At 44.7% G+C, this 25,682-nt stretch overlaps 2 protein-coding genes across 3 annotated transcripts in view; both read right to left on the bottom strand.

Moving 5' to 3' along the window:
• The window catches only part of IPMK (inositol polyphosphate multikinase), a 47,194-nt gene extending 46,601 nt beyond the window's left edge, over positions 1-593 (bottom strand). Inside the window, exon 1 of one of the 2 annotated variants that reach the window (XM_030487753.1) lies at positions 197-593. In XM_030487753.1, coding sequence (XP_030343613.1) covers positions 197-431 — 235 coding nt within the window. In that variant the 5' untranslated portion in view covers positions 432-593. The remainder of the gene's footprint in view (positions 1-196) is intronic. The other variant, XM_030487758.1, reaches the window with a different exon arrangement.
• A 7,444-nt stretch (positions 594-8,037) lies between these two features.
• CISD1 (CDGSH iron sulfur domain 1) lies at positions 8,038-24,297 on the bottom strand. Its single transcript, XM_030487760.1, has 3 exons — positions 24,182-24,297; positions 16,680-16,882; positions 8,038-10,993 (listed from the first exon to the last, which is right to left on the bottom strand). Exons 1-3 carry the CDS (start codon positions 24,270-24,272, stop codon positions 10,904-10,906), a joined length of 384 nt encoding a protein of 127 aa, XP_030343620.1. The 5' UTR covers positions 24,273-24,297; the 3' UTR covers positions 8,038-10,903.
• Between the last annotated feature and the right edge of the window lie 1,385 nt (positions 24,298-25,682).

The raw sequence follows: 25,682 nt of genomic DNA, 5'->3' as shown, positions 1-25,682 counted from the left end.
CCCCCCGCCAACAGCACAGCTACCGGCCGCCGCCAGCGGGACGTGAGGAGAATTGAGGCGAGACCCGCCCCGCCACAACCAGGTTTATAAGAATTAAGATAAACGGGAGGGCGAGGATGTGGGGGACCCCCCTCACGGGTGGCCGGGCCCGCCGCTGCCTCCGCCGCCCTTCTCTCCGCGCCCCGCCGCCGCTCACCGCCTTTATCCTTGCCGTACATGTGCCCGGCCACCTGGTGCGACAGCGGCACGCAGCCGTTCAGCCCCCGCCGCCGGCCCCCTGCCGCCACCGCCGCAGGGCCGGGGGAAGCGCCGAGCCCCGGCTGGGCCGCGGCCTCCTCCGCCTCGCCGCGCCCGCCGCCCGCACAGCGCCCGCGCCCGCCTTCGGGGCGCCCCGCCGCGGGCGGCGCCGGCCGCAGGGGCTCCGTGGCCATTTCCCGGGGGTGGAGGGGTGGCGGCGGGAGGCGACAGGCTGCCGCGCTGCGGCGGCAGGCGGGCCTCAGCGGGCGTTGCGTGCCGGGGCGCGGGCAGCAAGGGCCCGCGGCTCCATCACCCCGTGCCGCGCCGCTCCGCACCGCGCCGCGCCGCCCACCCCGCCGCTGAGGTAGCGACTGGCCGCCGCGCCGCCCCGCCCCGGACGCGGCTCCGCCTCCGCCGCCCGGCCCGGCCCGGCCCGCGGGGGGGTGGGAGTCGCCACCACCCCGGTCGTGCGGGTGCCACCGAGCGATGGGCGGCGCTGGGGGTAGGCCGCGCATGGGCCCCGGTGCCTCGGTGCGGCCGGGACGGGCAGCGCCTGGGGTCAGCGGCCGCCTGCGGAGGCACCAGGGCCTAGCGACCCTCCGGGTGCAGGCGAAACCGACCACGATCCGTGGCGGGGTCGGTGACACCCATCCCCGCGGGCATCCCTACGCCGCCCCGGCCGTCGGCAGCCCTCGGGTCAGCGTTCACTGCTTCGGCTATCTCGGGAGCGCGCTGCCGAGTGCGGGGACAGCCGTGCGTGGCAGGCAGAGGCTGTTCCGCTGGTTCTCAGTAACCAGAAATACACCCTAAATCCTCTTCAGTTTTATATCAATTCACTGTCGTCCCGAGGTTTGTTTATTTTCTCTCCAGAAAATAGACAAGCAAGAGCGAACTGAAGCATGTAAATAGTATCAGACCTTTAAAGTGGGTGAGGACCTTTAAAACAGCCTCAAACAGCCTTGTCAAGCTACGTAGGTGCTGGTCTTGCACTTGAGGTGGGTTCACCTTGCCTGACACCAGATCAAAATCGGATAAGGAATTAATCTCTAATCTGCATTTTAACCCCCAATGGGTAGATGAAGGTATGCACAAGCCCTGCATTCACTCACAGGCCCCCAAAGCCTGCTGCCTGGCCAGGGGACCTATATTAACATTTCATTTCACTAGGGCATATATCAGCGCTATTTGTCAGCCTGTAATTACTGCCTTCTCTTTCCATTGTTTCTTTAGTTTATAAAATTAGCTGAACTCTGTTTGGTCTGCACTTTTGCCACAGTATCCACCAGTATCAAGTTGTGTTTAGCATTAGTAGGACTCGGGAACCGGAAAAAAAGGCCGGAGATAGGCAAATGAATTTTAGCAGATATATGATGTTCCCCCAGGTTTTATAAAAATGGACTGCTGTATATCCAGAATCAGCATTGACATTAGAGGAACAACAATGCGGTGAGCTCAGCTATGACTTGCCACTTCTTCCCTATCCCATAGCTGGGAGATGTGGCAGGTGTTTGAGAGAACTGGGTGGCAACTTGAGAGATTTACTAGGGAAATTAAAGTATCAAAGGAATAGGAAGGTCAGAAGGAAAATGAGAGTATTGAAGGGGGAGATGAAGGAGCATAGCATATAAATCTATCAAAATTGATTTTCATTAGTGCATTGTTCATGGAACAATTTGTTTCACTCTCTTAATTGGGTGAGATGGAGAAGACAGTGGTAACAACTCAGCAAGATCCCTTCTGAAGTAACAAGGCTGGTCAGAAAACTTACATTTCTCCCTCCCGAATTCCCCCTTCTCATCAGTCAATAGCGTCCAGCCCTAAAGATTAGGAGTCAGATGGTTGTGAGCGTAAGCTCCTATCTTCAGTTTCCCAATGCTAAATTTTCCCGGGGGGGGTGCTGACGCAGGAGAGAAATACCACAGATTGGTCAACCCTTGCACAAAAAAATTACTGAGGAGTTCGCTGAAAAAAAAAAAAAGCAGAAGTGGTACGTGTCTGGCAGAGAGAAAGCTCCCAGCCTCGGCGGCAGCAGCTGCTGCAAGGCTCGGATGCCAACCTGAGCTTCATGGAAAGATATTTCCCCCTGCAGAGATCTGAGACACTTCAGTTGATCTGGGTCTAAACAGAGAGAAAAACATAGATGGCATTTCAGACTTGCGAGGGTGCCCATCTTACACTGAGATCTACCAGAACTCAAAATCTTAATGGAAAAAAGAATGGAATTAAAAGAAAAAAAGAAAAAAAAAAGGGAATTCAAAGACTATTCAAGCACCTAGTCCTGAACAAATAGCTTCTAGATATCCTTAAAGCTAACAGAAGTGGGCCTGGAGGGGATTAAAAGAAACACGAAAGCATGAGTAATTGGAATAAGTAAACACTGACTATTTCCTTTTCCCCAATACTTGCTTTAGTCATATTTATGCATATAGAAATCAAGTGATGCGAGGCTCTATCCTCTGCTCACTCATTCCACCCTCATGCTTCAGAACACGGAATTCACTTGTCTGGGAACTTCTTCTAAAATAAAAGAAGCAAAACTGAGAAAATACCAGAATAACAAACAATTAATTTCCCCACACAGTGTGGTACTGTAAGAGCTTGTGCTGAAAGCTGAACCTACCAGCAGGATTCCCAAGGAAACTTCTCGTCTCCCGGCTGCACAATTGCGCTTGAAGAGAAAGCAAAAGAGGCTGCAAACAGCTCCTAAAGAAGGGGCAAGTGGTTGGAAATCACCTCCCCCCCCATCAAAATGCATTTGGCAAAATGATACTTAATTCTGGATTACTCTTTCTCTCTATTGCTGGAAATCAATCATCACTCAGACTGATAAAAATGTAAAGACTAACGATGCCTAGAAAATATTATGCGTGCATTTATTTTACACAAACTGCTTTGTGCTGCAAGAGGATGTCTCACCAGCACAGTGCAAAGCTCCCCCGAACTGAGTGAGGATTACAGAAGAATCACTTTCTGCTGAAAAAAAATCCCTTTTTCAAACACAACAGCCAGTTAATAACTAACCGCAAGACACACAGTAGTTAGTACAGGAAATAAGCTCATACTTCAGTGGAAGTGCAGGGGACATTAGGTAAACAGATTAGTGGGGTTGGGTCTTGGCCAAAATACTGGTATTCTAGAGGTATGCTGACAAACGCTGCTGGATTTTTCACTGTCCTTTCGGATGGTTCACAGCCACTTCTCCCCATCTTGCCAAAATAACCGCTCCTCTGCTGGAGCCGTGTTTTCTGCATGAGGTCTGTGTGAGAGATGCAGATCCTGCTGCCTGCAGAGCCACTTCCTGCAGCAGACGGCTGGGCTTGTGTAGCTTCTGCTGGCGGAACAGATTGCAACAGACCTGGACCATACGTGTGGTCCTCATAAGAAATGTTCATCGGCAAAACCAGTAATTTGCTGGACAGGTGAGAGCATCTGCAGCGGTGCTTCTGTGTACAGGAGAGCCTGTCGTGATCATTCAGCATACTGCAGACTTTGTTACAGCAGTAAAAGTTGTAGCCATTTTGCAGTTCTTTTTTCTTGCTGTTTCACAGCAGAAGCATTGCTGTATCATGCCCTGTTAAAGTAGCCTGGAGCTTTTAATCCTTCGTTAAATTCACAGTTCTGTGCTGGGTTGTTTGTTTGGTTTTTTTTTCTTGATAAATAAAGGAAAATCTGAACTATGCTTGTCAGTTGTAGGTATAAAACTCAACGGTGCTATCCCACTTTCTTTCCTCACTACTGACTTGTCGCTTAGGCATCAGGTCCCACAATGATTAATATTTTACTTGGCTTTGACTGATGCAAACTCTTCGACACTACTCTCCTCCCTGGCAACCAGGTACATCCGGGGTTTTCCAGGATGAAAACAAAGGGACGGTGTCAAAAGCCAACCTACACTCTCTGGAAACAATTCCATATGTTTAGAAAATGACTGTGAGGTTAATTCATGGCAGTTGCGTGTTTTCTGTATCATCTTTTCTATAAACAGAGCCACAGCTGTAAATTTTGGGAGGACTGTTTTGTATTAGAATGCTACAAGGAATATAAAGGTGAGAAGATCATTTCAATAGTTCCTTTCTTCCTCAGAGTCCTTGGATATTTTGGTGGTGGTGATCATTGAAGAAACTAAGCACAGACTTTGAAGGAAACGTGTATTTTTGGAATGAGAGCAGATTAACAGGTAGGAAGCAAATGGAAGGGTTTTCACGGTGGAGAGGAGGCAGCAGTGGGTATTTGCTGAGAATGGTTTTACTCAACATCTTCATTCATGACACGGAGAAGGGAGTATGCACAAAGTCTCCAGGTCTGTGGATGCTTCTGGCCTCCTTAGGGCAGTCAGATGCAATGCTGATGGCAAAGTCCTGCAGTACCTCACAAAACTGAACATAAGGCACAATGTTGGCATAGGAGCTTCAATGTGGATAAATGTAGGGTAACGCACGTACAGGAAAATAATCCAAACCAAAGCTCTTTGATGCTGATCCTAGAACCAGCTGTCATGGCACAGGAAAGAGATCCTAAAGTCACTGTTGACAGTTGTCTGAAATAATCAGCCAGGTATGTGTCTGCAGCTTAAAAAAGCCAACAAAATGTTGGGCAACATTAGGAAGAGCATTGAGAGAAAGACAAAAGGCATCACTTTGCTGCTATGTGTACCCTTAGTGTACCACATACCGAGGCCAGCTTCCTTCCACGCCTGGTTCTCATGGAGAATAGGAACATACCATTAATTAATCAGTGCAGAAGATGGATTAAAACCATGATTTGTGGAGAGTCTGAAGAGATGAAACACGTTTTAGCTGCCTCCAGCCTTAGGAAACAGCAATGAAAGACGTGTGTGCTTTGACATCCTTGAGCAAGAGATTGTGCTTCTTTCTGAAACAGAGGCATTAGATCAAAGTCTTTAGTATCATCTCCTGATTTCATGGCTTACAGGATGATAAAGATCACTCCCTTTGTCTTTCTAAACAAAGATTTTCCAAGTACAGTGCTGTGTCTCCATCAGGGGGTTGCTCAGGGTTTACAAATGCATGATGGCACTTTAGCAGTCACATCCTAATGCTTTAGGATGACCCCGGTACTTGATTCAAGATGATTAACATGCCAAGAGGTTTATCTAAAATGCCTCTTTGTCTTTCCCTAGAGGCTGCTTACATTGCTTCCACCTGCAGTAAAATTAAATACCTATTTATTGGCTAAACCCACTGCCAACTAGCATTAAAAAAGCTCTCTTCCATTAAATGGTATTCTACTGCCAGAATTTATCTGCAAAGCAGCAGAATTCAACCCTTAAAAAGTAATTTAACCTGTGCAGAGCCAAGAATGAGATTGAAAGAGCAAGATCACACTGTTTGAAAAGAGCAACAAATTTAATAATTGCTGAAGTGAAAGTCTGTTCTGGCCATTGCTTTGGTACCTGAGTCTTGAGCAAGAGTCCCGGTGGTGAACACACAGTGCGTCTCAACCATGTCTCATCCATGTATGGTGATATTTGCCAGCTGCAGAAAAGTGTTTGAGAAAAGTTACGCAGCCAGTGACCTTCTCATCCATTTTGCTGCCTTTCAACAGCTGACTTGACTGAACGACACAAATGTTGCAGCTACTGAGCAGATCCTCGCAGTATGCTGAATTTTGAATGTTTCATACATTAGAGCTTTAATGTCTGGCATGCTCAGGAAGCTCCTCTTTTTTTAACAGGCTTCTCCTGGAAAGCAGAAGGCACTTCTTTTTTGTATAAATGTGCCATGCATTCAAAAACACCACAAGAAAACTGCAGTCTGCATGACAAAAAGGATGCAGAGCAGCACAGATTAAGGGCAGTGCAATGTCAAATCAGAGAAGAGGGATGGTTCAGTCTTCAGCTAGGAAAAAAATAACAAGACAAATAATCTCTCTGTGCTTAGGTGAGACATATGCAACTTCTGTGTATCAAAGAGAAGTTGCTTGAGAACCCTGATAAATCCTTTCTTACCAGTCCAAACTGTACATGAGAAAGGTAGACTGAATTCTGCTTTGCTACAGTCACATAAACCTACTGTGATTCTACTTCAGGGAGCACACTGGTAAATACTCCTATTTGTTATGATTGCACATCTAATGAAACAGTTTACAAAGGCAGGTATGGAGGAACATTAGACTGCTAACAGGGGACCCATGGCATGAGTGTACATTGCTTTCTGTCCAGACTGTGAGATTTCACAAACAGTTCGGGAAGAAAAACCACAGTAACAGATGTCTGCTTGAGGCACATAACCCCTTCAGCTCTAAGGGGTAAGTTTTTGGCTAATAGAACTGCTTAGTCTCAGAAGCCAATGAGCAGCTACTTTGTAGATCTTATGCTTCACTCTATTAAGAGGTATAATAAAATGCAATGTGCCATTTTCTGTAATTTGATTTACCCCTTTTTGCTACCACCTAGCAATGCTACATGGCATTAAATCTCTTCTAGCTTAGGCTCTCCTCCCATCTGCCACTTTATTTGTTTTTCCCTTCTGGTTTCTCTCCACACATTTGATTTATGTTATTTGTTTTTAATTCGGCTCGTCTCTGCATTAGCTTCAGCATTAGGCAGCCTGGAAATGATGCTGCCCAAGAAACTCACTATGCAAGGCTACAGTAGAAAACAAGCAGCAGAGAGCTTCAAGCAGTAACCCCTGGTACCCTTCCTATATTAATGATGACTGTAGGAAAATGATCATTCTCCTGCCAGTGCAGAGAAGCCACTCATCAGTGCAGGAAACCCAGGGCAGAACAAGCCTGGATGCGGAAAGCAACTGGGGGAATGGGTAGCAGACACTGCTGGGCTTAACATGTACCAGTGACAATGGAAAAGGCATTTGGTCTTCTCAGCAGGTCCATGTGAAACATTCTGACCATGCTGAAATAGAGATGCTGAGCACTGATAAACTCAGCCTGGTGGCAGCAGCATCAGAGCTTTGCCTGTGTGCTCCATACGCTATGGGGAGATCGTACTTTTCTGCCTAATCCAACCAGCGTTTGGATTTGAGGTTTTGTCAGCCTCAAAGCTTCAGGAATTAAAACAAAAGCCAAATTTAGTAAAAGACCTCCATGTTCAGGATGGCTGAAGAGAAGCCAGCTAACAATAAGGTTTCTTTGCAACACCAATGTTTAGTTTCACGCCTACGTTCTTATCCTTCCTGCTATTATAAAATGTTCTTCCGTTATTGGAGTGAACAACTGTGATACAGCAGTGACTCACGTTTCCATGTCTTTGTCTAGCTGTATCACACTGAAATGAAAACCCTAGTCCAACTGCTGTGCAACTGTGCAAAATCAATTCTACAGACCCCAACAGCCCCAGAACAAGGTCCAAACTGCAACAGTATGGTGAAAATTTTAGTAGGGCCTGTGGTCAGCTCTGCAGCTGGCTGTCAGGGAACTGGTGGCACAACTCCTAGATTCAAAGTGCATGAGCCTCTGTGCATGAAAAGCTGCTTAGTCCCAAACATGTTTATGCAGCAATTCTAGATGCCTGGGCTCAGACAGCCAGCAATGCTCCTGGAAAAAAGAACCACACAAATATATGCATGTTACAAACCACCTAAAATCAGCATTGCCTACATCAAGGAGTATCCATTGTATAGCGTTTGTTTCCTCCTAGTGGACCAGTATGTGATTGCAATGGTGGCCTCCACCACTGGAAATTGTCAATTAGATTATGAGTGCTTAAATTCAATATGCAGAGAATACCTCTAACTTACAGCTGTCTCCCCTTCTAGAATGTTGATTCTAGAAGCACTTGAATATTCCACATTCAGACTATTTTGATGAGTCACACAATTACTGCAGAATCAGTACTTTAATTTGTTCACCTTCCTAATGAACACTTACATGTTGAAAAATAACAGTGTAGAACAGAAATACAGTTTTACTTTGAGACAGGAATCTTCCACTGCTTTAACATGAACAATGTGTACCACATTTTCATGTAGAAGTTTCAATGTGAGGTGAAAGTTGCGCATCTGCAGAAGAATTTTGTAATGTTTAAAACCGGGTAAAATAACCAATTCACTTTCTATTGTAGAGACTATTTGAGGAAAGCATTAAGGAACAGAGATTTCAGAAAACACTGGAGCAGGCAAGCACATGGACCTATTATGTTAATAGGTACATGATAACCTATTATTCTACTAAGGAAAAAAAAATCAAATGTTCTCTGTGATGCTCATTTTCATGTTCAAACAGCTCACATACATGAGTAAGAGGAACATTTAGGTACTGTACAGAAAACTGTATGTACGTCAAAATAAGATATCACCACTTTGTGTCAACATTCAGAAATGTGACACTTCTCCAAAACAAACTCACCAGATTTTAAATCAACGAAGACTCTGCTTCTGCATCTTTGTTTCCCAGGAACAAAAACTTACGGAACCCACTTCCCTGATGCCCAAACTCCAGGAAATGTTTTATTGGCAAACTCAGGAAATAGTTTTATGACTCAGGAGACTCATCTGAAACTTCAGAACTTCATCTCTCAGAACATTAATGCAGCTTTCAGTGAACTCTTATTCCTCCAAGAGCAGCCAGGCTTTGCTGCTAACAGGAAAAAGAAGTCTCTGAAGGAAAACCCAACTAAGACACAGGTTTATGATTACAGTAGCATTGGCGTACAGCACTACTCACAGTGTAACTCTCCCTTTAAAGAAACAGCACACCCATGATAAAACAGACATTACAACCTCAAGATTAAGATGAGCTCAAATGTGTATTTGACAAAAATACAGAAATATCCAGTGTCATATTCTAATAATACAGAAATAACTTTGTTTTGGATAAAAGCAACGTATTTGATAATTTAAGGTTAAAACAACCTTCCATATGCATCAGTACTCAGCCAAATAAAAAATATCAAGTACCTTTACAACCAAAACAGGAAGAAACGATAGAAACTAAATGTATTTGACTGCAACTTCTTACAAGTAGAGGTCTCTCACAGACAGTAGTTGCCCCTACTATAGCACTCCTCCTGCAAACCTTCTTTCTCTACCTCTGTGCCACCTTCTCTATTTTTATGCTTTCTGCCAAACTTCAGACCAGTCAGTGAAGACCTTAGCCTCTGAAAGACCCACATCAAAAATATATAGTTCTCTTCAATCTTAACCAGTTGTACCAAACATACCCTTAAAAACAAACAAACAACCAACCTCTACTGCCCGTATCATCTGGAAGAATCCTTAAGGGGCTAGGATAAAATGTCAGCTTCTTGAGAAGGCCTTTCTTCTAGCTCTGAGGTAGTCTCGCTGTCTCAAGACATTGAGAGCTCAATCTTACACAGGCTGCAATTACACTAATGGAGCAGGTTTAATACAAACCTGCCCTCTGCCACCCCACTCTTTGGGTTTTGCTTTGTAGTCATTTGCATGTTAATAAATCAAAGCTATTTAATTTAAGGAAACCAACATCACAGCCATTAATGCAACCGTGTCAAACAAGACAGACAAGTGCCATACAAAAGGAAGATAAGAGCAATCCGTGTCTCATCCCTCCTTTCCTCCTTGTTTCTAGTTGTTGCCAAAGCCTTTCCCTGGCCATGTCAGTTCTTTTTGTAAAATTAGCTGAACCACATTAGCAGTTAGCCAAGGGAGGCAGGAGTTATTTAAGACACATAGAGCCTAAGGCCACTTAGTAAGAAAGGTGTGCCTCCTCCCTCCGCAGCAGGAAGTCTTCCGGAACCAGCCAGAGCAATGATGAAGCAGACAATAATGATGGGTGGGGTTTTAGGTTTTTTTTTTAGCTTCTGGAATAAATTGGCATAGCCTCCCCCACAGAAGTGTCCTGTGGTCTGGGGAAGTCAGCTTCACTACTAGAGACTGCAAATGAAACTAAGGCTTTCTAGCAGCAAAGACAACCCTGCCGCCCCCTGCCCATCACTCTTTGAGCACTTCGTATCATTCCACTTGTTCTCTTCAGAAAGCTCTCAGAGAGACCGTCCTCCTAATCCTACTCTAAATACAGGTCTGCAGTTCCAGTAGTATGTTCCTGATACCATATGGTAGTAGGGTCAAGGTTTTAACACTGCTATAAAATCAAAGGTAAACTTGCCTTTTAGCCCCATCTTGCTTTAAGCCTTTTATGCTGTCTGTACATAGTTAGCAACTTTGAATTTGTTCTTTTACAGAAGCCACACAGAACAGTAGTGTAACAGGCCAAACATGACACCTGCAGAAAATGCAGCATAATCAGAGGTTAAGCTACATTTTGGCACCACGATTTCTTTCCTGCCACTACCTTTTACAAAGAAATGTATCTAGACCTGTGACTTTAAAACCCCTCCAGGATTTTAGGATCTCCCTTTTGAACACACATTCTACTGAATAGCCTCATAGTAGTACACATGTATTTGAAAATAAAATTTAACACCTATTTTCTGATGAAGTACATTCTGTGCGTCATTTTAGTTTCATACTCGGTGAGAGGGTACACACACTTTACAGGACAAAAATTTAAACCATGACTATTTAGTAAATTATGTATTGTAGTGATTAAAACAAGACAAGCACCAGAAAAAATACACATGCTGAAGCCTGATGTACATATTACACTGGAAAGTCTTCGGTGACATGACAAAGAACTTGTGGTTTTTCCCCCAATTACAGGTGAGCAGAGGAACTGTCAGACATTCATTTTGTAGCTTCTACTGTCCACTCTATGCCTCCTTCCTCTTGATGATCAGAGGCCCAACGTTGTCACCAGTTTCCTCATTGTGCTTTGTGTGAGAGCCATCACACAGCGGGAACTGAAAAAAGAAAGAATAAACACATCTAAAGTACATCCACAGTCAGAATTAAGAACCTAGGTTGAAAGTTCATTATAGCATCTTCTCATTAAATCCCACTGTGACCACAGGCCACAACTTTTGTGCTGAGATCTCAGGTCTCCCTGAGTTTTGGCTGAACGCTAGCTTTGTCCATGTGAGCACAGAGTGGATGAGAGGCTTGTTACGAAAAAGCAGCAGCTCAGCTCCACTCTATTTGGTGTTCCTGCCTCAGGCCATCAAGAGGAAAATGCAGCCCAAGCTGCAACAGTAACCTACCGGGAGTATCTTGCTCTTAACCTTACCCCATATTCCATTTTCTTGGAGAGCAGACAGAGCTGAGTGCAGTTACAGAAGTAGGATGAGGAAGAGAAACAGGAGGAGATCCTCAGCTGATTTTTTCCCCCCAGTTTTCTGTAGCACATAATGAAAAGAAGGACAGTTTCCCAAGCTCATCTCTTATTTAAGAGACACACCTACATATTAGTCCTGCCTCTAGACAGCTAGAGTGGCAAGCCAGCTTTGCTTCATCCCGCTACAGCTAGCTTATCTCGCTGACACAAAGGACCCGTTGCACAAGCTGGCTTCCACATTAGGATTTGGACCTGCTAATGTAAATAAACTGCACTTCCAAGTGACATTGCTGTTCATCAAAGGCTCTTATGGGTAGCACTGAGGAGGTAATTTGGAGAAATGTTTGTTCCATAAAAAAAAGGAAACTAGAACTGCCTGGTCAGAGCAAGACCGACGGAGACTCCAGCTGTAAATAGAATGCCCAGATAACAATCCTTCTGCTCCTGGGCAGCTCTTCGCATGCAAGAGCCAAAGGACATTAAGGACATTCTGTGAAGCAGCAAGAGTGAAGTTAGATCCCATCACTTCTTAATGGCTATGCCTCCTGTGCACAAGATCACAGCAATCACACACCAGTATTCTGCATTACTGTTTGATTCCCATTATTTCTAAGCAAGCAGAAGTTGGACATTACTCAGTTTTTGTCTTTGCAACAGCAATATTCCCTCGCAGTACAGTCACAAAGTCAACACTCCACTGATCCCAATGTTCATACCTCAGTCATAGCCTTGAAAAAAAATTAACATCCTATCGCCCATGCTTAGTTAGAATAAAAGATTTCAAAATACTGCACAAAACCAATATAATGAAGATAATATACTTGCAAAAAAAAAAATAAATTCACAGAGCTCTAAAAATAAAGCAACATGCCCTGTAGGGTAGTGTTGCAATATGGTGGGGAGGGGGGAGAGGTTAGGTGGGTTTTTTTGTTTTTCACAGTTACAAAATGTCAAAACCCACACTCTAAATGGCACGTGATGTTTCAAATAAAGAAACCCTGAATTAGAAGAATACTCAAGTATGCTGATTCATGCAGGAACTTTATCATCACATCAGTCATTTGTGACTGAATGAGGAAGTACTGACAGATACTTGGAAAAAATCTGAGAAAACAAGAATGTATGTTCATGGGACACTGACCAGCTTCCAGTTCAGATGTTCCCAAGCCAGTTATTTTTCCATGCAACACCACTGTCCACTGGTCTTTACAGAAGCATTGACCCAGCTTCCATCAGACATTAACATATCATATGCTCCAAGGAGGCAAGCCCGAGGTTCAGCTACAGCAACAAAAGTCATAGAATCAAACAATACCACATTGGAAGAGACCTCAAGAATCATCTGGTCCAGCCTTTCTTGGCAAAGCATGACCTACACTAGATGTCCCAGCACCATGTCCAGCTGAATCGTATAAGTGTCCAACACTGGGGAGTCCACCACTTCCTTGAGGAGATTAGTCTGATTGTTCTCACTGTGATCAGTTTTCCTCTTGTGCTTAACTGGAATCTCCCCAGGAGTAATTTGTACCTGTTACCTCTAGCCTTTTCCACGTGACTCCTTACAGAATCAGAAAATAACAGTCACCATCACTTCAAGTTTTCAAGTGTCAAAAATGGCGGGATTCATAGGCTTCAGATTGCATTGAGACATCTTAAACGACTACCAAGTGACTGCTCTGAATTCATCCTTTGGGTTAGCTGGTCTCAGAAAAACTGGCTCCCAGAGGCTGGACGCTAGACTTGAGCTTCTCTGAAAAAAATCACCACCACTTTTCCAGAGCACCCACTTGGTCACCGTGAAGACCAGACACTGAACAGATGGATCCTGGGCCTGACACAACACATTCATCCTTCATTAAGATAAAGCAGGCTAGTAGTAGTGGCAAAAGCTCAAGCCCTGAAGGAACTGTGAAGTGATCTGGACAGATCAGCTGATTTCCCTCAACAGTGCAAAGGTTTAGATTCTCTACCACTATTTCTTCTGATGTTCTGTAGCAGAATTCCTTGTCCCACAGCCTAGGGACTAATACCTCTCTGAAGACACAGAGGTTGCAGGTCACCAAAAGCAAGCAAATTACCCCTCCATCCCCAGCTCACACAGTTTAAAATGCAGAAGAGTAAGACAACAAATGTTCTAACTTTAGACTAATTACAGTTTGGTTTTAAGACAAAACTCTTGCCTCTACACTGTAAATTTGAACACTTGGTTTTTCCACAAAACTTGACAAGTAATATTACGAAGTGCCTGCGGAACACAACACTGAATAGGAAAGGGCCACTTAAAGAACTACCTATCTATTATTAACAGGTAATTACATCCAAAGACAGACTTATCTAAAGATATCACTTCTGGGGTTTTTTCAACACATGTACCCCACAAAGACTTTGGGCAGCAGAGAGAAAATGCCTTTGAAGTATACTATTTGAGAAAAAAACCAACTGAACAGAATCCTGCTTTTTTAAGAGTTACCCCAAAAATCCCTGATACAGTCAAACTGTTTTGTTATTCCCTGTACAGGAAGAACACCACGTGAAGTCAGCTGTAGTGCATGCACACCATCAGTGCACACTGAAGTATCCCATGGTTCATAATGCCACTAGACCTGTTAACAGCCTCACGCCTCAGGTGAGGCTAAATCTGATGAGAAGCGCTCACAAAGTGATACAAGAGGACATTTCTTCCAACCTGTATATGGAAGAAATCCCCATATGTCACTTGTTTAAGCACAGCAGGTACTTAACTGCCTTTTTTTTTCCCTGCATTGGAAGCACACACATTCTACCATTTTGCTATCATATAAACATGATCTTACAAATTTTAACAGGATCTTAGTTTGAGAACTGCAAGAAAGATAATACTAGCCAGCTACTTCCAACAATGACGAGCATGTGAGAATGATGAAGAATGTCTCTGTATTTTATTACTTGGCACTAACTAAACATGAGAAGAAGCACGCACACCATCTTAAAGATTATGGCACCCACCGTGCAAGGTCAACCCATTAGGGCAAGAGGAAGGCAGCAAAACTGGAAACTGCAGTCTTTGAAGCAGAATGTGCTGATTAAAATACTCATTATTAAGCATTAATAAAACAAAACAAATGCCTTCAAATTTTTCCACTGACCTCCTTAATGCCTTCGCAAGACCTTTCAGATCAGAGTTCTAAGAATGGACTCATTATAAGGTAGCCCCATCTACTTCCTTTTGGCGTGTGATTACAGAGCCCTAACTCAGTAGGACAGTACATTCCTAAACTGACAACACCCTTTAATATATGCTAAAATGTACTTCTTAACGTTTTTTATTTCACACAGAGAAGATGGTGTCAAACAATAGCTAGAATATTTGCAGGAGCTGCAATGCAATCACTGAAGCCAGACACGATCTTCCATTTCTGTTTAGCAAATGGAGCGGAAAGCGGAAAGTACAAACACCAAGGTTCCAGTTAGGATTTATTTTTTTGCAGAAGCCCTGAAGGAGGTGCCTACAATATTTCAATCTGAGGTAAACCCAAAGTCAGATATTACAACAAAGTACAGACACTTAGAGCAGCCTTTCTCCTCCCCCTTTTTCTTTTCTGAAGCTGTAGCCCTCCTGGTAGCTTCCGACGCTGGATTCTGGACATCAGTTGAGACTTTACACAAAGATTTAGCAGCAATATTAATATACACATGCATGTACCTGCATGCTGTACAGCCATTAGCACTGCATGTAAACGTACACACTTCCCTGTTGCATAATCATACAATATGTACCTTAATCCATGGAGAACATTGTAGCCATGGTGGGGAGGAATATTTTGTTTTTCAGTTCAGACTCTGGACAGAGCAGAGATGAGCCCATCTCCACAGAGCTATTTCAGAGTCAAGTTGTGATGCTGTTTAACTCTCAGTAGTGTTTCAGTGTTAAACCAAATACAGCTACAAACATTCAACTTCATGAGTTATTTTCACCCACAAGGTCATGAAGTCAGATCGGACAACAGCAGAAGAGACAGCACCTGCAACACTGCAGAGTGTGGCCCAATTAGACCACTGCCTACGACTTGAGAAGTCAAGTGTTCAGTTCACTGATGTCTCGAGAGAGCGCTAGATTTCAAGGCTCTCAGCGGCAGTTATCTGGCTCTGAAGGTCTGTATTATTTCAGTTTCCACACATTAGCACCTTGACTTCTGAAAAAGCTTTTAAATGTTTGCCAGTGGTAAATGGACAGGACTACTCATACAGTCCGCTTTCTGTCATTACAGATCCCAGAACTACCACTACAGATAGAAAAATTATACAGAGCTCAATTACATCAAATGTCGCACATCTCTATCTCAGATTTAAATCTGATCTGAGTGCTATTGAAAGGCTAGGTATCATGCTTACCACTATTTTTAGGCAAACTGAGTCAACCCAACTTCATATGCAAGTAAGTTGGACTGGTGTCTAGACCAGAATTCTAATTGCTCTAAAACAGCCGCTTAAAGTATGCCACCATGATTTCACTGGCTTTACTTTAGGATTAGCCATATAACTATTTTGAGTTCCTAAGGCAGAAACGCATTAAGTCCATTGTCTAGGTTCTTCAAAAGCTTTTAACCACAGTGACTTCTTAGATTACTTCCATCACCACTGGAAACAATTCACTGCTGTACTCATTTGTGTGGTAAAAGGTAGCTAACTGCAGTACACAGCAGTACTACAATAAATTCAGGACAGAACAGTGGTAACACCATCTGTGCAAGTCAGGCTCTTCCCAAAACAATTCTGCAGTCACTCCGTCTGCAAGATTTAAAGATGGGCTCAGACACTGCAAGTTACGATTTGACACCAGCTCTGGTATACCAAGCTAATCAACCTGTATTATTACCACCATGAACTAGTGGCAAGGTACTTTCTGACTAACAGAGTAAACTTCTAACTTCCTCCAGTAAAAGGTGTTTAAGGTCCTCTCAGACTGTGGCTCCTGAGCTCCTACTGCCAACAGGCTAGTAGTTTTGGATAGGCCTCAGTATCAGCACAGGCAGCACACAAAATAGTATTTGTCATTCATGACTGTGATTGCTTCATACAGTGGCTCTCCTTTCAAGGAATCTGCTTCTTTAGGGCTAGAGAAATATTTTGTTCACTACTGGCACTGATCTGCAGGCTTTACTCTGAGTGACAGTATAAATCTGCATAGTTTTATGGATTAAAATAATGCTACATCTCACTGCAGTATAGTTTAGGTGAAAAAAAGATAGTTTCCTCTAAATAAAGCAGTTTGAAAATAAGTTTTGTTGAAAGATGGATGCACACGAACAAAATTGGACTATTTATTCTTCTCTTACCTTCTTAGATCTCCAACAACGACAGTACACAGCCTTGTCTCCCAGATCTTCCATATCAAATGCATGGACTACCTTGGGGTTATCCTTCTGGATATGGGGATTCACCATTGCTTTGGAGCATTTGTCCTTAGAGAGAAATCTGTAAGCTAGATACCCAACCACAGCTGCTCCAGCAGCTAAGGAGATCGCAGCAATCCATTCAACTAGAATAAGAGAGAAGAAAAAAAGAGAGACTGTCAGGTTTTGACCACAGCATACATAAAACTACTCAGTAATAAATGCCTTCATGCTTGCGGCAACCCGTTTACTTTCCAACAGACCTTTTTGTTCTGTAGTAGTAATGCAGTATTTTAGAACAGTATTTTCTTTTGACACTCTCCTAGTTAATCTACTCTTTTCTACTGATCAGAGTTCTCCTTCTCTCCAACCCTTTCCTGCACAAGGATAGAATGCAGGGGTTTGAGGTTTTCTTAACCTTTTATTTTAGAACCTCTGATATCAACATTGGTAGAATAGTGTTTTCACTGTAAGTGAAAACCAGCTGTAAGTACACCCTGTAGCAGCAAAAAAACCCACTGCTGTTTGTTTCAGTTGTAGAAAAGTCATTAAAGAAGAACACTCAACATCAACTAACTAAAGAGGATCCCCCCCAAGGTATGTGTACTGAGTAGCTTTTAATATAATGCATCTTGTAACTACAAAAAGTTAACAGGTGCTTGGCAATGGGGAAATTATTTAATATACTACCAGCAGTAACAATAGCCAGCGTGGATTAAATCCCTACTGTGGTGTACTGGAAAGAACAAAGATCAAACCCCACTATATTTAAGAATAATAGCATGAGTTTATTTTAACCAGATTAGGTTCTGGCTCTCTGAAGGACAACTTCCATTTCCAAAAATCCTCTTCACCATTGCTTTTCTTCTCATCCTCACTTTTCCTCCCTCTAGTTACTTCTAAAATCTTTGCAGTCTTGCTCACATAGAATAATTTCTTTTTCTGCAAGTTTTCCTACTTTTTTGTGGATCTATTGTTTTCTCTCTGCCTCATATGCCAGTCACACGCTGGACTTTGGCCCAAAGGTTCTGGTTGTAGCAACAGCCCCAGCCATTTCTCTCAGAGCAGCAAGAGGCTGCTCTTTCTTTGCTCTTTATCCACCAGTTCTACTCACACACATACTCCTAACATGTACATACAGTTTTTGTCTGACTCTACGGATAAAGAAATCAAACAGGAATTTAAGTTTTAGCACAACTGCAAAACTTAAGAAAACTAGAAGAGTCTCCGGTTGGGAATTTCTATCTTGCCCTTCCATGTCTGCATTGTATTTGAAAGATGCCAAGTCAGATGGCATCTTTGGAGCAAGAGAGATTACTACACTAAAAGCTAAGAAACAAAAAACCTTTATTAGTTCTTGCTACTTTCCACAGTCAACTGACTTGCTGTATTGCCACTCTAAGCTTGCACTTAAAGAAGTGCAGAAGGTTTTCTGCCCCTGCCCAACAGCCTTCCCTGAAATCCGTTTCAAGCCCTTTCCTCAGCTAAAACACTGTGTTAGCTCAATTGCACTATAGTGATCCACAAGGGTCTGGATATAGCAATGTGTGGAATTAAACAAATACCTGTATAATGTTTGTAGCCCTGTAAGATCAGGGAAGGCAGGCACTCCTTTAGAGTTTTACATAAGGACTAAGAAACGCAGAAATCTTTGAGTTCATTTTCTTAGTACACGAAGCAGAAGAGACCCACATACACTGAGACCTCCCAAGCAAATGAGTGACAAACCCTCCCTGTAACAACAGGGTGATAAGACAACACATAAAACCATCTTTAACATCAAAGAATTTAGGGCACGTTTCCCTGCTCCCAAACTCCTTAAAACAATAAAACCCCTAGAAAGTATATTGTAAATTCAGTGGTTTATGTCCATCCAGTAAGTTCTCACCTCTTTTATCTCCCCGTTATAAACTAGTCAGAATAATGCATTCATTTTAATAGGCTAAAAAAGCAAGGAGGTGAAATTAAAGATGAGATTCTATGAAAATCTGTTTTACTTTAGCAAAAGAGTCCAAACTAATCCAAAGAGCAGACACAGTTTAAATGAGAGGCAGCAGATTCTCCCAAGGAAAGTCATTGCAGAGAGTCTGCAGCACCCTTTCACCTTCTCACTTGAGCATGTTTCCCTAAGCAGAGCAGGGCTGCAGCAGGGAGGAGGTACTCAGCCAGTTCAGGGACAAGCTGGGTCTGACAAGTTTAACTTGAGTTCTGATGAAATGTCAAGTGCATCTACAACGGTGGCAGGCAAAACAAGGGATTACCCATACTGAGGACTTGAGAAAAGCAGTAGTTGTAAGGACCGCCCAAGCTGCTAGCCGATGCATTGCCAATGGATCGAACCTTAACCCATATTTTTAAATAACTTATGAGGGGACAGTGACAGACTGTATCCATTTGCCCTTAAGGAATTAAGGAGAAAGAGTGACTTTGAAGACCACCAAGGATGACTCCTGTAACTGAAGCACCGTTCAAGGTGCTGTACCTTACAGAAGATGATCATCTACTACACTTTTGCAAAAGTCCAGGTCAGCTTAACAGACCAGCAGAGGAAAAGATTCTGATGATACAATACTTCTATGACTCACAGTGCAAGCAGAAAAGTCTGCACTAAAATTCAGCAGCTTTTGCAGCACATTCAGAAGAGCTGTTCTGCACATCTGCAGCTAACCCAGATCCCTCTGACCTGAGGGATGCCTCCAGCCACTTACCACATAACCATCCAGCTTAACAAGCAGAGATTATTAAAGTAATTGTCATCTCGTATTTCAGTGACTCTCTACATCTCCTCCTGAGAGCCAAATTAATCTGTTACACACACAGGCAAACACAAATACAAAGAGCTTAAGATTTTTTTTTTTAATAATAGATCATAGTGTCTTTTTTACTGTATGTGCTGGTTTTGGCTGGGATAGAGTTAATTTTTTCCATATTAGCTAGCATGGGGCTACATTTTGAATTTGTGTTGGAAACAGTAATGACAATTCAGGGATGTTTTAGCTACTGTTGAGCAGTACTTACACAGAGTTGAGGCCTTTTCTGCTTCTCACACCACCCTACCAGTGAGTAGGCTGGGGGTGCACAAGAAGTTAGGAGGGCACACACCCACGACAGCTGATCCCAACTGACCCAAGGGATATTCCATGCCATATGGCACCATGCTCAGCATATAACGCTGGGAGAAGAAGAAGGAAAAGGAGGGACATCTGGAGTAATGGCATTTGTCTTCCCAAGTAACCATTACATGTGATGGAGCCCTGCTTTCCTGGAGATGGCTGAACACCTGCCTGCCCATGGGAAGTGGTGAACAAATGCCTTGTCTTGCTTTGCTTGGATGCACAGCTTGTGTGTTACATATTAAACTGTCTTCATCTCAAGATGAATTTTACTCTTCTGATTCTCTTGCCACCCCACTGGAGGTGGAGGAGTGGGTGGTGAGCAAGTGGCTGTGTGGGGCTTAGTTGCCAACTGGGGTTAAGCCACAAGTCCTTTTCGGTGCCCAGCATGGGGCTGGAAGGGTTCAAGATAATGACAGATTTGACTGGAATGTGCTAGGTTGAATTTATACCTGTTATGCTTGCCCCGATGCTTGCCATAGAGCTCACTTGCCTTCCTGTATATTAGAGTCTAGTGCTCATTAGTGGCTGCTTTTTGCTTTCGCTGCTTGCCATAGTGCTGTACTGCCTATCATCCTACTCGGCTGTGCCTGCCAATTTTGGTAACAGCAATGGCGATGCGTCTGTGCTGGCTGATGGCCAGGGCATCACTGCTGTTTCTGCAGCCCTGGTACTGGACAGGCTGAGACTCCAGTGTGAACTCAAATTGAAGGGACTGTGATCTGTGGTTGAGTCCATGTGGGAGCAGGACACCCCAAAGCACCTGTGCCCGTGAATGAAGCCATGGCAGAGCAGGCACATCTCAAGTCATCTGTGGCCATGGTTATGTCTGTGCTGCAGTAGGTATACCTCTGAAGGGATGGTGGCCCAAAGGTAAGTCCATGCTGGAGAAGGTACATCTCAAAGCACCTGTGGCTGTGGATAAGCCCATGCTGTTGCAGGTACACCTTGAAGCATCAGTGGCCACGCACAAGGTCATGCCAGAGCACCTCAAAGCATGTGGCCACAGTAAGCCCACAGCAGAGCAGGTACACCCCTGGAGGAACTGCAGCCATGGATAAGACCATGTTGGAGCAGGGTCACACCTGAAGGGGCTGTGGCCGTGGGTAAAGCCACACTGGAGCAGGTGTGCCTCTGAAGGCATTGTGGCCCATGGAGAATGTCACGCTGGAACAGGTGCACCTCAAAGCAGCTGTGGCTATGGATAAGTCTATGCCACAGCAGGTATACCCCTGGAAAGACTGTGGCTTGTAAGTAAGGCTCCACTTGGAGCAGGTACACCCTTAAGGGACTACAGTCTGTGGAAAAGCCAAAGCCAGGGCAAGGGCAAGGGGAGGAGTTCACTGCAATGTTAAACCCAACGGCCCAGTCCAAAGCGATGAGCAGTGGAGATTGTAATGGAAATAATTGTTGTAACCTGGGATCTGAGTTGCATGTTATGGTGATTTCTATAGCAGGAATCACCCGAATCAATGGAGGTCAAGTCTTACAAGAAGCAGTGCAGGTGCAGTAGCAACCCAGCCTGCGCTGACATTGGTACCCAGTAACTCATAGTGATGGTGTTTGTCTTCCCTAGTAACTGTTACGTGTGACCAAGCTCTGCTCTCGCAGAGCTGTCTGAACACCTGCCTGCTGATGGGCAGTAGTGCATGAATGCCTTTTTTTGCTTTGCTTGCGTGTACAGCTTTTGCATTAGTCTAACTGTCTTTATCTCAACCTACTATTTTTCTCACTTTTACTCTTCTGGTTCTCTTCCCTTATCCTAATGCAGGGAAAGGAAGGCAAGAAAAATAGAAAGAAGGATATAGGAGTTTAAAGAACTGAACCCCAGGAGAGCAGGCAGTGCACAGAAGTAAAAAAAACAAAAACAAAAACAAACCCCACACCAAAAAAACCCAGCAACAAACAAGCTAATGGTGGGAATTTATTTTCTTCTATATTCTTTGAGCACATCTTAATGAACAAGAGATTTGGATCACAAAGTTCTCCTCTCTTCTCTCTCTAAGCAGCTAGAATATTATCCTGGATGTTTCCAGGTCTAGGCTATAGAGGTAGTTTTAGGATCTACCAGAGAGCTCGGACAGGTTTTATCTGCAGGATGAATACGCGTTTACTATCTGTACTGACAGGAGCATGACAAAAATAAGATGGTCTTGGCTCCATCAGGAGTACACGATCCTCATTATGACACAGATCAATTTACTTTCCAGGAACTGGAAGCAACATGGAGGACAGCCGCACCCCTAGAAAGTCAGACCAAGATGATCCTAAGAGATAATTTTCATGTTACCTCTGCTGCTTAAAAAAAATGTTCACATTAAGTTCAAAATCAGCTGCAGAGTAATAACTCTAGACATGAGAACCTGATTTTTTTTTTCCTTCAAAAGTGCTTATAACTTTCAAGTGTTGTTCTCCCTTTGTTGTCAACGAAGAGGCTATTATTGCCCAAGAGTTGTTTATAACAGTTCAGCAGCGTAACCATGCACAACAAAAGGCCATCTTTCTGCAGGCCATGCTTGGAGAAACACGTGACACTTACTAAGGAGTCATCCAGGATAACTGGCTGCAGAGAAAGCTTACTAGTAAAAGCAAATAAAGCAACCAATCAAGCAAACAAAGCCACTTCTACCACTTCACAGCATCCACAAGAGAAAGGATTATGACAGATAGGCTTAACTTAACTGAAACTGTAAGGTAAAGAGGACACCTGAGGAAGAATGGCTGTTGGAATTGGCCAATAAACAGCAAAAGACGAGTCACCATGATCATCAGATGTGCAGTCAGTGTGGAGTCACACCCGTTTGCAGCTGTGACTCCACTGCTCTCAAGCAAAAAGCACTAGCTGTGCTATTTACTGCCTTCCAAAGGGTAACCTTCCAGCACATATGCACACCAAAATGCACAGAAGCAATTAACTCTCCAATAACTACCAAGAATTAAACCCACAAAAATACAGGAAGTTTCTGGTGTCTAGCTTTCAGCAGGGAATAAAGTGTTAATACAGTTTCCAAAATTCATTAGCCTGAGACACACGCAAGCTGAAGAAAGAGCTGTGACCTGCCAGTTGCTCATCAAGTTTAATCTTGACAGAAATCACATTAACTGTATGCCACCGCCTCCTTGTACACAAAGCGCCCTCCAGACTACTCTAATCAGCTGTTCCCCCACTTTCCTAGGATAAGGAGGATATCTTCAGTTTGGTTAGGAGCATGTCCTTCTCCCTTCCCCACAAAGTTTTCTTCTCAATTCCTAGTGTATAGCAACTGTTCTAGTTCTTGCAAGCTTACAAATTACCGTAAGCTGCCCTTAGGAATGCAACCTTGCTGCAAGCTATTAGCAAGTCATCCTCAGGGCTTTGGTTTGAATATTTTAATAAGCACAGACTACATCACTATAACCCACTTTAAACTATAGTGATGCCTTTACCAACATCCTCTGCACCAGGAATGTATCCCCCTCACCCCTGGCTCCCAAAATCTATACGGATGGAGTCCACTGATTTAAGGGCACAAACCACAAGCAGCTTTGCAACTGGAAACCATAGCCATGCAGGTGAAGCTCGGTTTCTTTAGAGGAAATCGAGTAACTCGGCTCTCCATTGTGTCTTCCATCCACTCCAACCTTTTCATCCTGTTCGGTTGCCCAACAGCATTTAAAACACACAATACTACTTTACGCGTGGTTTGGGTCAACCACTACCCAGCGCAAATATCACTGTTATCCCTATTACACAGTACTGGCTTTTAAGCATAAGTTAAAATTCCACAAATTCACAAGTTTTCATGTAATTTACGCCCGGCAGCTTCACATAAAGTACGGGGCCCTAAGAAAAGCAAAGCTCGACAGCGAAGCAGCAGGAGGAAACACAGAAACGAAACAGCGATGCCTGTAACAGGCCGTCCCCCGTCACCAATAAAACCCGCCGGGTGGCCAGAACCCGCTGCAAGGGCCAGAGCACACCCAAGGGCCTGCCGCGGAGCTCGACGCCCTCCAGGCCCGCCTGAGGGCCGACCCTCGCTCCCCTCAGCCGTCTTCAACACGAGCTTTTTACTTATTTGCGTATCTAACCAGCCACTCTGGGCTCGCCGCCCGCCCCGGTGGGACGGGACGACACAACGACACCCGTGTACCCACAGGGGGCGGCCACGCCGCCATTTTGTCCCCAGTGGTCCGATGGGGCGCGAAACGCAAGACGAGGACGCACACGCCTCCCCCGCGCTGCTGCCCCTTTCCGTCAGTACGCGGCTGCCCCGTCCCGCCCGACCGTCCATCCATCCATCCATCCATCCACCCATGCGCGCCTCCCACCCCCCGCGCCGGGCGCGCCCCTACCCCGCACGGAGGAGTTCTGCCCCAGCCCCATCGCTCCCACTCCGACGACGTAGAGGGCAGCCACCGCTGCGCTCCGCGCCCCGCCGCGCATGCGCCAGCAACCGCCCACCCGCAAGATGGCGGCAAGGCCCCGCCTCTTAAAGGCCGCCCCGCGTTGGACAAGGTGTGTCGCGGGTGGGTCGCTGCAGCATCGTGGTGAATGGCACCGAAGAGGAAAGGGGGCGCCCGGATGTGAGGGTAAAGTGGGCCCTGAGACCACTGCGAGTGTAACATGGCTGTCTGCCCTGAGGAGACGCCAGCTTAATGTGGCCTTGCGGTTTTCCTCTGCTCATGGTGGTGCTGAGCACCCTGAGTTACCAGGACTCTGCAAACCACTTAGCACATAGGATTATAGAATCATCTCGGTTGGAAAAGGCCTATAAGATCATCAAGTCCAGCTGTGACCCCAGCACTGCCAAGTCCACCACTAAACCATGTCACTAAGGGCCTCTTCTAAATGGTTTTTGAACACTTCCAGGGATGGTGATTCCACCACTGCCCTGGGGAGCCTCTTCCAATACCCAACCCTTTTGGTGAAGAAATTTTCCTTAAATATCCATTATAAACCTCCCTTGGTGCAGCTTGAGGCTGTTGCTTCTTCTTCTAACACTTGTTACTTGGGAGGAGATCAGCCACCTCCTCTGCTCATTTTCCTTTCACATAGTTGTAGAGAGCGATAAGGCCTCCTCTGAGCCTTCTTCAGACGAAACAACCTCAGTTCCCCCAGCCACTCCTCATAAGACTTTTGCTCCAAGCCCTTCACCAGCTTTGTTGCCCTTCTCTGGACCCTGCTCCAGCACCTCAATGTCTCCCTTTGTAGTGAGGGTCCCAGAACTGAACACAGGATTCAACGTGTGGCCTCACTAGTGCCAAGTACAGGGGCATGCGTAGCTGTGGAGAGATGAGCTAGAGTGGTACCCTCTGAGCGACAGCTGCCTTAAACTTCACAAACTCAGGTAGCAACATGAGAATGACTAGTCTTTCCTTAAAAAACAAAACAAAACGCTATCAGAGTCCTATACCTGACTAAGAACTTGCTAGACTGGGACCTACTCAACAGCCTTTACAAACAGCATGCCTCTCTTGTTTTGTACAGCATCGTGAACGTGACATCTGGCTTTTACCGACGCACGGTTGCAGGTGCTGTAACTCTGAAGCTCCGTGTGTGAAGTTTCCTCTTCCTCACATCACAGCGCGACTGCAAAGGACGTGACCTTCAAACACCTTCTGTTCTTTTATTAGGCTCTTTGTTCTTGAACACAGCCTAAAAATACTTCAGTTTCCCTGTCACTCACAGAATTCCTGGGGGGAGAGAGGACAAGATCAACACAAAACCCACAAAACAAGACCCGCTCACAAAACGCACTAAACTTTAAGCGCTGTTGTAAAGAAAAGGAAACAGTTAAGCTCCACAGCCGCTGCCCCTCCGGGCCCTGGGACGCGGCGCGCACGGCCAGGGGAC

Source organism: Strigops habroptila, chromosome 5 (genome assembly GCF_004027225.2).
Source record: "Strigops habroptila isolate Jane chromosome 5, bStrHab1.2.pri, whole genome shotgun sequence".
NCBI classification, from domain to species: domain Eukaryota; kingdom Metazoa; phylum Chordata; class Aves; order Psittaciformes; family Psittacidae; genus Strigops; species Strigops habroptila.
This window is presented reverse-complemented; position numbering and strand designations above follow the sequence as displayed.

Bases quoted from the DNA above. Each gene is read 5' to 3' on its own strand.
- CISD1 (XM_030487760.1), bottom strand. From the start codon at position 24,272: ATGCGCGGCGGGGCGCGGAGCGCAGCGGTGGCTGCCCTCTACGTCGTC. The intron at 16,883-24,181 runs GTAGGGGCGCGC...CTCTTATTCTAG, and splicing joins GCAGAACTCCTCCGTGCGGG to TTGAATGGATTGCTGCGATC. The intron at 10,994-16,679 runs GTAAGAGAAGAA...TTCTTTTTTCAG, and splicing joins GTTGTTGGAGATCTAAGAAG to TTCCCGCTGTGTGATGGCTC.